A 13,348-nucleotide genomic window follows, 5' to 3' on the forward strand; every position below is an offset into this window, starting at 1 on the left:
TTAGGCAAATCTGCTGCATAAGACCTTTTTAAAGTGTTGAAGAGCAAAGATGTCAGCTTGAGGACTAAGGTGTGCCTGACCCAAGTCATGGTATTTTCAATAACCTCATACGCATGCGAAAGCTGGACAGTGAATAAGGAAGATCATAGAAGAATTGATGCTTTTGAGTTATGGTGTTGGAGGAGAATACTGAAAGGGCCATGGGTTGCCAAAAGAACCAATAGATCTGTTTTGGAAGACGTGCAGCCAGAGTGCTCCTTGGAGGCCAAGATGGCCAAAACTTCGTCTCTCATACTTCAAACATAGTGATAGGAGGGACCAGTTGCTAGAGAAAGATATCATGCTTGGTAAAGTGGAGGATCAGAGAAAAAGAGGAAGACCCCCAGCGAGATGGACTGGCAAAGTGGCAGCATCAATGGGCTCAAGCGTGGCAACAGTAGTGAGGTTGGCCCAGGATCGGGCAGTGTTTCGTTCTGTTGTGCATAAGGTCGCTATGGGTCAGTAACGAGTCGATGGCACCTAACAACAACAACAACAAGGTGCTATATAAGTGGGATAAAGCAAAATATACACTTTTTTGTCTGGCTTCTTTCATTCAGCATAATTATGAGATGCAAACATGTTGTAGGCATCCATAGTTCATTCCTTTTCATTGTTGAGTACAATTCCAATGTCTGTATGTACCAGGATTTGCATATCCATTCTTCCATTGGTAGACATTTGGTATGTTTCTAGTTTGAGACTACTACAAATAAAATCGCTGTGAACATTCATACACAATTCTTCGTATGGACGTACTCTTTCAATTCTCTTGGATAAATACCTAAGAGTGGAATTTCTGGATTATATGGTATGAATATATTTCATTATTTAACTTTTCAAGAAATTGCTAACCTGTTTTCCAATTCCCATGAGCAGAATTACAATTCCTCCACATCTACACTAACACTTGATATGGCCAGTCTTTTTCATTTTAGTCATTTTAACTGCAAGTTAAAAGCTTTAGTGGTACAGTGATTAGCCATTGGCCTGCTAACTGAATGATTGGTGGTACACACTCACCAACCGCTCCATGGGAAGAAATTGAGGCCATTTTCTTCTGTAAAGATTTATAGTCTTGGAAGCTTTATGGGGCCATTCTATTCTGTCCTATGAGGTGAGTGGGAGTCAACTTGATGTTTTGAATTGCAAGTTGCTTTGGTCCACATTGTCACATTTTATTCCAGTATAGACTTTACACTTCCAGGTCATTACTGTTGACCTTCATAAAGTCTTTCTTCCTCCTTCTTTTCCAGGTGGTCTTTGTTTTCCTTATTTAAATTCTGTATCTCATTCATTGCCCATTTAGTCAAACAAAAGGACACTCTGCTCTTTTACACCTTTAACTGAGGAGCAGTTTGTTCTCTGATCTGTAAACTTCAAGCATTCTGATAAAAAAAAGATTCAAGAAAACTGCCATTTTGCATTTCTTAAACACTACCATTGCAATCTGCAGATCCTCTTATATACATGCCTTAGTTATCTAGTACTGCTATGACAGAAATATCACAAGTGGGCAGCTTAAACATATAGAAATTTATTCTCTTACCATTTAAATGGCTGGAAGTCCAATTTTAGTGCACTAGCTGAAAGGGAAAGCATTCTCTGTCTGTCTGTTGGCTCATAAGGTAGAAGAAAAGTCCTTGTCTCCTTTTAGCATCTGCTTCCTGGTTCCTTGACTACTGAAGAGGCCAGCCCAGCTTCTAGCCTGCTCTGAAAAACTCACAAAGATCTTTAGCTCTACAGACAAGTGCTCAGGATCACCGCAATCCTCCAGAAAGCCATCTCTCCAGAGGCATTCATCTCTCTCATTCCACTGGCAGGCTCCCGTGCCATCTCACACAAGTGTCCTGGTTCTGCTGCTACCATTTCTGTCACTGTTTTTCACCATCTGCACTGTCTCTGGCATTAAACTCTCCTCCCCTCTGAGCCCTCATGAGAATTACCTTTGATATCCTTAATTAAAACAACAGTCATTTCAAATTCTTCAAGACAATCAAGGCTTTCATTATTGGGTACTTGAAATCTCTTCCAACCTCTACTCATTATTGTTGTTGTTATCAGGTGTCTCTTAGTGGACTACGATTCACAGAGATCCTGTGTACAAGAGAACAAAACACTTCCTCTTTCTAAATGACTCTCTACTTTGCCAAACATGATATCCTTTTATAGAGTTTGGTCTCTCCTGATAACACCAAATTATATATGCGTCTTACCATCCTCACTTCCAAGGAACATTCTGATTGTACTTTTCCAAAACAGATTTGTTTGTTTTTCTGGAAGTCCATGGTGCTTTCAATATTCTTAACCAACACCATAATTCAAATGCATTGATTCTTCTCTTGTGCTGTTATTATTGTGATCTTATGAGTCCCAAGTCCGAGGATTAGAACTGAGTTTGAAGGCATCTTCATGTAGCTGTAGAGACTGATAGAAACTTAAAATCTGCAGTCAGATGGCAAGCTATTGACTCCATCCCAAGAAATGGAGGTCAAATGAGGTTGAGACGATAGAATGCTTCCTGGAATCCTGTTGGTTTTCATCCATTCATTCCAGTTTATGGAATCCTGATGTGGTGTTATAGGATAAGCACTAAACTGCTAACCTTAAGATCAGTGGCTCAAACCCACCAACAGCTCCCTGGAAATCCTACTCAAGGTGGCTATGAGTCAGAACCAATTCAACGGCACTTAACAATAACAGCAGCACGGCAAATAAAAGGTCATATCCCATCCTGACTTTAAACATTGTTGGACAAACCTGAGAGAGCATCTTTCTGCTTCCCAACTTCTTTGTTTAGTTATTATCAACAATGCTTTATTAATATATCCTTTTAATGAGCTAGAATTCAAATAGCATATTCTGTTGGTTTTAGTATATTCACAGAGCTGTCTTTCCTTTATTTTGTTTCTTCCTCCAACCCCCAGAAAGGACTGGCCCTAATCTATCTTTCATTGATTCAACACATATTTACTGAGCAGTTAGGATGTACTAGTGTTTTTGTGGGTTTTTTTTTTTTAATCATATTAACAATTCCTGCCATCATAGAACTTGCATTCTAATAGGGGACATAAACAATAGCCAAGAAACAAAAAAAGTATGGAGTTTTACTTGGCACGGAGTAAAATAGAGTAGGAGAAAGATAAGGTGTGCCAACTGGCGTGAGTGGGAGGAGGACTTGTAATTTTAAATTGGGTGGTAAGAGAATGTGTGTTGAATAGGTGTCATTTAAGCAAAGACTTGAAAGAAAAAAGGACAAGTAATGTGCTTATCAGGGAGAAGGGAATTGAGGCAGAAGAAGCATGTTAAGTGCAGAGGCCCTGAGGTGTTAGAAGCATTCTAGAAAACAGTCAGGGGCCAGTGTAGCTGGACCTCTATGAGTGAGACCAAGAATAGTGGGAATTGAGGTCCCAGGGGCCAATGGTGCCCAGAGGCACTTAGATACAGATTTGGCTTTTATCCTAAGCAAACCTGGGAGCCATTTTAGAGTTTGGAACAGAGGGAGACATGGTCTAACTTACCTTTTCCAGAAACCTACTGCCGGCTGTGTGAAGTGTGTAGGATAAGGGAATGGAAGGATTCTGCCTAGTTAGGAGGCTGATTGCAGTAATTCAACTGAGGGAGTGGAGGACTGGACCAGGAAGGCAGCAAGAGTGAAGAGGATGCGGAGTAGACAGATTCTGGGTACATGATGACTAAAGAGCTAAGAGGCTTGACTGGTGAATTGGATTGGGGGCTTGACAGTGAGAAGGATGATGCATAGATGAAATCTAAAGTGCTCATGCCAATTAGTGGGTCTGGCTAGTTGGGTCTGGTAGTGCAGTTTAGCATTTATTCCATAGGGAAGTTAGATATTTAGGCCTTATAACCTAAGTTATTCTGGAACTTTTTAAGTTAATAAAACACACACACATAAACATGATTTTGTATCACACAGTTTTCAAAATTCAATCCTGGTTTTTAATTTTTAAATTGCAAAATGATTGTACATATGATTTTTTTTTTTTTTTTCCTATTTTGAGACTGTTGTTGATGCTGCTATAAAGTGGTGTTAAGCTGGTTTTGCTCGTAACAACCCTGTAGAGGATTTCTGAAGAGTGGCTGGTGGATTTGAACCACTGACCTTGTGGTTAACAGTCCAGTGCTTCTCCTACAGTACCACACTAAGACTCCATTTTGAGACTAAAGACCATTGATGGTTGTTAAGTGCCCTTGACTCGGTTCTGACTCATAGCACGCCTTTTCGAGGAGCGGCAGGTGGATTTGAACCACCACCTTGTGGTTCAAATCAACTCTGTAGTCTAGTACTTATCCTACAGCACCACACCAGGACTCCCTAAAGATCATTATATGGCTTTTGTTTAACTAAATAGTCAACTACCTTAATTGGTTAATTGGGAAATTAAACATACTGAAACTGTTGCTGGAGTTTAGCAAAAGTGATGATTCTGTTTGTGGTTACTATTGCCTCCTAATCTAATTGTTTACAACAAATTTTGCATGTGCTAAGCAGTTTTGTTTAAGTTAATGGCATCAATTGCTTGTATTACTAACCTAACCATAATCTAATAATTGCTTTTTGTTAATAAACTGCACAAAACTACATCTAAATATTAGGTACAGACTTGCTCTGGACCTAACTAGTACCAGTTTGGAGAGTAAATTGTACTCCTTTCTTTAAAATCTCCTTTCAGGGATGTCATTATCAGCTGTGGTGGAAGTATTTACACCACAGGAATTGGTAAATTCAAGGGAAGGGTGTTTGTTTGGTCACAGAGCAGTTTTATGAGATACCAATGGACAGTGCAGAGAGTTGTTGTTGTAGTTAGGTGCCACAAAGTCGGTACCAACTCATAGTGACCCTATGTACAACAGAACAAAACAATGCCTGGTCCTGAGCCAACGTCACAATCATTGGTACGCCTGGGCCCATTGCTGCTACCTCTAAGACAATCCAGCTTATTGGGGGTCTTCCTCTTTTCCTCCGACCCTCCACTTTACCAAACACGCTATCCTTCTCCAGTGAATGGTCCCTCCTGATAATATGTCCAAAGTATAAAAGATGAAGTGTGACCACCCTGGCTTCCAAGTAGCATTCTGGCTATACTTGTTCAAATGCAGATGTGTTTGTTCTTTTGGCAGTCCATGGTACTTTTAATATTCTCCTGCAACACCATAATTCAAATACATCAATACTTCTATGGTCTTCCTTCTTTACTGTCAAACTTTCATATGCTTATGAAATTACTGAATAGAACATGGCATGAATCAGGCACACCTTAGTCCTCAAACTGACATCTTTGCTCTTCAACACTTCAAAGATGCCTTGTGCAGCAGATTTGCATAATGCAATATGTCGTATGATATCTTGACTGCTTGCTTCTATAAAGTTTGATGATTGATCCAAATAAAATTAAGTCTGGTCAAGCTGAGTATTTTTTTTCATTTATATGAATTTGTTTATTGGTGCAGTGGTGATACATTCTTTTTGAGATGAATGTGATGCCAATGCTCTTTAATTTGTCATTCCTGGCATAGGAAACCATGTGATTGTCAGATTCAAAATGTCCAATACCAGTCCATTTCAGCTCTCTAATGCCCAGGATATTGATGTTTATGCGTTCCATTTCATTTTGACGATTTCCAATTTTCCTAGATTCATACTTTGTACATTCCATGTTCTGATTGTTAATGTATGTTTACAGCTGCTTCTCTTCAGTTTTGAGATTTGCCCACTTCAGCAAATGAAGGTTCCTAGGGATTTACTCCATTCACATCATCACTGTCAACACTGAGGAGGTAGTTCTTCCCTTGCCGTATTTTGAGTGCCTTCCAACCTGAGGGGCTCATCTTCCAGCACTATATCTGACAATATTTTGGTGCTCCTCATCAAGTTTCAGTATTCAATATTCTAGTGCTGACAGTGTTCCATTGCTATTTATAAGGTTTTCAGTAACTAAATATTTGGAAGTAGTCCATCTCTCTTTCTTCCTAGTCTGTCTTCATCGGGAAGCTCAGTTAAAACCAATCCATCATGGGTGACCCTGCTGGTATTTATAATACCCGTGGCATAGCTTCCAGCATCACAGAAACACACAAACCACCACAGCACAACAAACTGACAGAGAAGTGGTGGAGCAGAGGGTAGGATTATAAATGCCAGTTTTAGGCCACACAGCAGTGACGTGCATAAGATGAGATATTTATTATGAGTGCTAGCTTCCCCAAAGGTGAGGACTGTTTTAGCACTAACATTGTTTAGAATTGCTAGCTTATAGAAATAATAATAATAATGTCAAGTTAAGTCTTTAAATTGTCTACAGACATGTTTCTCTCATATTCTGTACAAGATTCTTCTCCCTATTGTCAGCACCCAGGAAATACCCCTCCCACTCACTCCCCACCTCCACCCTATCGTACTCATTGGCCAGTGACCATTGATGTGACATTTAACCTCTTTAAGCCTCAGTTTTCTCATCTGTCCAATGGAACCATAAAACCTACCATGCCGATTTCTTGTGATGATTGGAGACAATATAGAGTACACAGTACATGCTCACTCATGGTAATAAGTATAAATATACCTTTGTGAATTTCCTCATTGGCTTAAGGGAGAAGGAGAGAAAAATTGACAAATTTTGCAGATCAACAGCACCTTCTTATCTATATCTGCTGCCCTTTCCAGCCTTTGTCTGTTGCTGCTCCCTTCATTTGGAGTCACTCACTTCTCCCCGATTTCTGCAGCTTCGAACTCTATTCATCTTTGAAATTTGAACCAATTGCTACCACTTCTATGAGGCTTTTAGTCCCTCAGCTGACATCAGCTCTCCTTCCTCCAAAATTCCAGACCCTGTGGGCAATCTCTGGCAGCCTCCTAGACCTACCAGATTAGAATCTGTAGTTTAACAAGATCCCCAGGGGATTTGTGAACACATTAAAATATAAGAAGCTCTGCTCTGAACCACTGGTTCTCAAACTTAGCTTCACATTGGAATTCCCTGGGGGAATTTTTAAAATATCTCCTTGCTTAGGCCCTACCTCAACAGATTCTGACTCCGTTGTACTGGAGTGAAGCCTCGGCATCAGGATTTTTTAAATTCCCAGGTGAGACTAATATGCTGCAAAGTAAGAGAACCCAGCTCTATGAACTCCCCTTGTACCTTCTAATTGGGCTGGCAGCTCTCATGCTACCGTGATTTGTGTGCATGTATTTTTTTTCACATCTATTAAACTAAAAAATCTTTTTAAATTCAATTTTTATCAGCTTCTACCTAATCCTAGAACCTAATACTTAGTCATATAATAAACCAAACCTAATCCATTGTTGTTAAGTGAATTCTGATGACGACAGCCCCACGTATTACAGTAGAACTACTCCATAGGGTCTTCTTGGCTACAGTCTTCAAGGAAACGAAACCTCGTGGCGCAATGGTTAAGCACTTGGTTGCTTAAAAAAAAAGGTTGGTGGTTCAAACCCAACAATGGCTCTCCGGAAGAGAGGCCTAGCAATCCACTTTCATGAATATTACCCGATGTCATCAAATGAATTGATTCTTAGTGACCCTACATAGAGTTTCCAAGTCTGTGAATCTTTATGGGAGCAGACAGCCCCATCTGTTTCTCACAGAGCAGCTAAAGATTTCGAACTACTGACTGACATCTAACCCACACAGTACCTCCAGGACCCCTTCTCCTAAAGAGTAAAGCCTAGAAACCCCTATGGAGTAGATTCTACCCGTCACATGGACTCACTATAAATCAGAATCAGCTCAAAAATACACAGCAACAATAATCTTTACAGAAACAGAACGCCAGGGCTTTCTTCCACAGCACTGCTGGGTGGATTTGAACTATAAACCTTAAGATTAGTTGGTGTTGCTAAACTCCGTCAAGTCAGTTCCAACCCAGAACAACCCTGTATAGGGTTTCTGAGGAGCAGCTGGTAAGCTTGAACTGCTGACCTTGTGGTTCAAACCAATTTTGCAATCCAGTGCATTAACCCACAACGCCACACCAGGACTCCAAGGTTAGTAGTCAAGCACAAACTATTTGTACCACCTAGCAATCTAGCCACATTACAGTCATTTAATTAATATTTGTTAAATGAATAATGAATGAAGTTTTGCTGTGTAATCTCAAACTATTTACTTCTCAGTACTTTGTTGTTGTTTGCTGTGGAGTCGGTTCCGACTCATAGCGACCCTGTGCAGGGTTTCCGAGGCTATAAATCTTTACGGGAGCAGAACGCCTCATCTTTCTCTCGCAGAACCGCTGGTAGTTTCGAACTGCTGACCTTGCGGCTCGCAGCCCGATTCGTAACCTACATTTTGCATTAATTTGAAGGTTTATTGTTGTTTTTAAATGCTGGGAAGTTTGTTCTTAGTCAGCAACCTTGCTGAGGAGTGGCTGGTGAGTTTTAACTGCCAACCTTGTGATTAGCAGTCCAGTGCTTACCCTACAGGATTTTGAAGATTGTTTTTGTTAAGTGCCATCGAGTCAGCTCTGACTCATAGCGACCCTTTTATAGGGTTTCTGAGGAGCTGCTGGCAAGTATGAACCATTGATAAATGAGTAGGAAGCTGGTGGCTAGAACAGGTTTTTAAACTAAGAATAGAGTCTCCAGGAACCAGCAAGGCCAGCCACAGCTATCTCCACCAGCTGCTTATATAAAGCCACAGCTTGGAATCCAGAGACTCCAGAGGGCAATGCAAAATGGTGCAGGCCACCCCCACACACTCCCCAACTGACTCAGAACCTCTGGCTGAAATATGATGATGTTACTGTTTCTTCCTCTCCAGGGTGCTGTTCAGATATTTATGGGGATTGTTGTTCTCACTATGAAGGCATCTGTTATTGAAATGTTCCTTGGTAAGTACTTTTATATGTGTATCTGGATACTCTTTTAACATTTTCTTGAGGTCCAAAGAAACAGCCACGGAAAGTTTTAAACTAAGAACACATGAGTAACACAGTGTATCTTTTTACTATCAACATGTTGGAAAGTAGTTTAAGTGAGAATGTTAAATGTAGATTAAATTCAGGGTGTCCATATGCGTATTTTTTTATATATAAAGCAAACATATGAGGATGAGTCCAATAGCCCTGCTACAAAATCAAAGAAATCTTTATTAAATAAAAACATCAAAATGTTTGGGAAAGAAGGAGAAATGGAAACAAGAAACACAGGGATGGAGGGGGATAGGTGATGTTACAATGAGAGAGTGCAATCATTGATGTGAATGTGAAGGGTGTGATCTGTTGAATAAAAAACTGATGATCCACTCCGGAAACCTTCCCTCAATTCACAATAAAAAGTTTATAAACATAGATATATACATTGATGCTGCTGTTAAATGCTCTCCAGCTGGTTCTGGTTCATAGCGATTCTGTATAGGGTCTCTGAGGAGCGGCTGGTGAGTCTGAACTTCAAACTGACCTTACAATTCAGTGCTTATCCTACAGCACTCCTCCAAGACTCCAGATAAAACAACAAATATATATATATACACACACACACATACATATATATTCCTTGTGTGGCACTGCAGGATAATATGCTGGACTGCAAGGTTGGTGGTTCAAGATCACCAGCTGCTCCTTGGAAACCCTATACAGGGTCGCTATGGGTAGGAACCAACTCGACGGCACTTAGCAACAACACAACACTCCCCTGAAGAATGCTGCACTCTTCAATTTACACCTCATCAAAACAGAAGTTTTGGCACCCTCAAGGGATTAAAATCCTGTTCCTTTTAAATGCTTTTTTGAGTTTGTAAAGCAAAAATAAAAGCAGTCTGGTGTACATCAAAAACAAACAAACAAACAAAAATCAGCGGGAATAGAAGCAAATACTGTTAAATGATGATGCAGCATGTAGGGGATTGTAACCATTGCAATGAAATGATGAGTGTAAAACCAATATTCTCCCATGTAAACTATCATTCAGTTTATAATAAAAGCTTTAATGAATAAAAAATAAAACAGTCTAAAGATCAGGTTTGTAAGGTAGATGGAGTAAGACCTTCCAATGAAATAATACTCTTAAAAAATGATAATTTGCTCAAAGAATGAGCAGGTGTATGGTTGTGATGGAAACAATTTCCTCAGTGCAATTTTCTAGTTTTTTTCTCACCAGTGCAAATTTCCATTTTCTTAAAACTTCTTCATAATAACCCTCCACGATTGTCCTGTGTCCTTCAAGAAAATCTATCAAGATTATCTCTCCAGAATCCCCAAAAATAGACACTGTAAGCTCTTAAGCTCATCTCTCTGCCATGAATTGATCTTTGAGGTCTTCCTTACCGTCTTTAAAATCCCTGACCCATCTAAAACCTGGTGTGTTATGCAGTATCTCATTCCTGCAAACTTGTTGCATCAATGATTTGGAAAGATGTACACTTGAGTTTTGTTAAAAATTTGATATTAGTCCTGACCTCAACATAGTTTTTTCCATGGCACAAAAGTATATTTTCTTTTTTAAGGATTTCTAACATGGAGTCCTGGTGTGGTGCTGTAGGTAAGCACTGGATTTCAACGTTAGTTTAAACCACAAGGTTAGCAGTTCAAACTCACCAGCCACTTCTTGGAAACCCTATATAGGGTCCCCATGAGTCAGAACAGACTCCACAGTACTTAACAGCAACAATAACATTGAGTCTTGGTGTGGTGCTGTAGGATAAGTACTGGACAGATTATATATATATATATATATCAAAAACAGACATGGCCTTATTTATACCTTTGAAAAGTTAACACTTTAAAGTTTTACATTATCATGAGAGGAAATGTTTGAGTTAGTCTGTGAGGCAGCAAGTAGACTAGAAGAGAGATGTGCTGATAGTTTCAGATTAAGCCCAAGGGTAATCTTCTGCTGATCCTGGCCCCGCAGCCATGGTCTTGTCTGGTAGGATGACCCTGTGGGTCATGGTGAAACCATTCCCAGGGGATGTGCAAAGCCCTTTTGATAGAATGTTCAAGGTCTGTGCACAGTGAGTCTGGAGTCTACACAGCAGAATTGGGGGACCCTTGGAGAGAGAGGTAACACAGCCAAGAAAGCAAAGAAAGATCTGGGCATGTGGAAGAAGCACTGGACTGGGACTCAGAAGATACAGGTTCTAATCCTGACTCTGGTCATTTTATTAATTCTGGCTTGTATCTCCCCTTCAAGGGCCTCCATTTCCTCTCCTGTAAATTAATGTAGTTGAGCTATTAACCACCAGCCTTAACAAGTGATGTGGATACCAGATATTTAAAGTAGCTCTGTATAATCTTCCTGGAGTCCTGGTGTGGCACTGTGGGTTAATGTGCCAGACTACAAAGCCATTTGAACTGCAAGTCAGCAGTTCAAACTCACCAGCTGCTCCTTGGAAACCCTATACAGGGTTGCTATGGGTCGAAATCGACTCGACAGCACTTAACAACAACAACAATCTAACCTTCCTGTCCCTTAACTAAATTACCCTTTGCTGTAGTCAGAGATGTATGTGTATGTGTGTGTTAAATGCCTTTGAATCATTTCTGACTCATAGCAACCCTGTGTAGGATTGCCAAGTAGCCACTGCTGAGTTTCAACTGCCAATCTTGATGTTCAAACAGATCTTGCTGTCAAATGCATTATCCCACAGCGCCATACCAGGACTCCATAGTCAGAGATAGACCTGTTGTTATCTGGTCAACTCTGACCCAAGGGGTCATGTATTCCAGAACAGAACTATGTTCCAGAGAGTTCTTCATGGTTGATTTTTTTTAAAAAAAGTAGATTACCAAACCTTTCTTCTGAGGTGCCTCTGGATGGACTCAAACCTCCAATCGTTCAATTAGTAGTTACTGCTTCTACCACCCAGGGAGTCAAAGATGAGTGAAAGATACTACAACCTGAGCAGTATCAGTCAGGCCTTCTCACTGGCACTATCTCTTGACCCAACTCAAGCTTTATGAATAGCAACAGAACACTGTCTGATGCAGTGCTGGAAAATAAGTCTCTTAGGTTGGAAGGCACTCAAAATATGACTGGGGAAAAGCTGTCTCCTCAAAGCAGAGTTGACCTTAATGACATGGATGGAGCAAAGCTTTCAGGACCTTCATGTGTTCCTGGGGCACCACTCAAAATGAGGAGAAACAGTTGCAAATATCCATTAATAACCAGGACATTGAGTGTACAAATTATGAACCTAGAAAAAAAATTGGAAGTCATCAAAACTTCAATGGAACAGATAAAGATGAATATGCTAAGCATTAGTGAACTGAAATGGACTGCTATTGGCCATTTTGAATCAGCCAACCATATGGTTTACTGTACAGGAATAACAGATGGAAGAAGAATGGTGTCCCATTCATCTTCAAAAAGTATTTTAGGATGAATCATGAAGTACAATGTAGTCTAGGATAGAACGATATTCATACGCTTACAAGGAGGATCAGGTAATACTACTATTACTCAAATTTATGCATCGATCACTAATGATGATTAAACTGAAGTGTTCTACCAACTTTTGGAATTGCGGTGGCTCTAAAGGACAAGCATTACACTGTGAACCACACAGTCAGTGGTTCAAGCCCACTAACTGCTCCAAAGGAGAATGATGAGAGTTTCTGCTCCAGCAAAGTTTCTGCTCCTGCCTTGGAAACCCCATACAGGATTGCTATGAGTCAGAACTAACTTGAAGGCAGTTAACAATAACCACCACCAACTTTTTCAGTCTGAAATTGATCAAACATGCAATAAAAAATGCATTGGCAAAAAGAATCAGTAGTTGTAAAATATGACCTTGGTAATAGGAACTATGCTGGAGATAGCATGATAGAATTTTGCAAAACCAATGACTTATTCATTACAAATATCATTTTAAAACAACATAAAAAGCAGCTATACACATGTACCTTAAAAGATAGAACACACAGGAATCTAATAAACTATTTATGTAGGAAGAGATGATGTAGAAGCTCAATATCATCAGCCAAAATAAGAACAGACCATCAACTGCTCATATGAAGCTTAGGCTGAAGGTAAAGAAAATCAAGTTCACAAGAGCCAAATATATGGCCTTGAATATATCCCACCTGAATTTAGAGACCATCTCAAGAACAGATGTGAAGCATTCCACACTAATGACTAGAGACCAGAAGAATTGTGGGATGACATCAAGAATATCATACACAAAGAAAGCAAAAGGATCAGCTACATGCTCAATTTTATGATATAAGTAATTCTCAAAGTGAACACGGCGTGGCTACCCATTTGCTACCCATGCTAGAGAATAAGATCCCTGAGGAACTGGATTGAACCTCAGCATAGTGATCCTGCTTGGTC

General features: G+C 40.0%; 1 protein-coding gene across 1 annotated transcript in view; it reads left to right on the forward strand.

Annotated features, from left to right (window-relative positions):
* VIT (vitrin) overlaps positions 1–13,348 on the forward strand; it is a 207,136-nt gene that overhangs the window by 30,778 nt on the left and 163,010 nt on the right. Inside the window, 1 exon segment of the mRNA XM_006839358.1 lies at positions 8,838–8,907. Coding sequence (XP_006839421.1) covers positions 8,856–8,907 — 52 coding nt within the window. The 5' untranslated portion in view covers positions 8,838–8,855.

The sequence above is a fragment of the Chrysochloris asiatica genome, unplaced genomic scaffold (genome assembly GCF_000296735.1).
Source record: "Chrysochloris asiatica unplaced genomic scaffold, ChrAsi1.0 scaffold00024, whole genome shotgun sequence".
NCBI classification, from domain to species: domain Eukaryota; kingdom Metazoa; phylum Chordata; class Mammalia; order Afrosoricida; family Chrysochloridae; genus Chrysochloris; species Chrysochloris asiatica.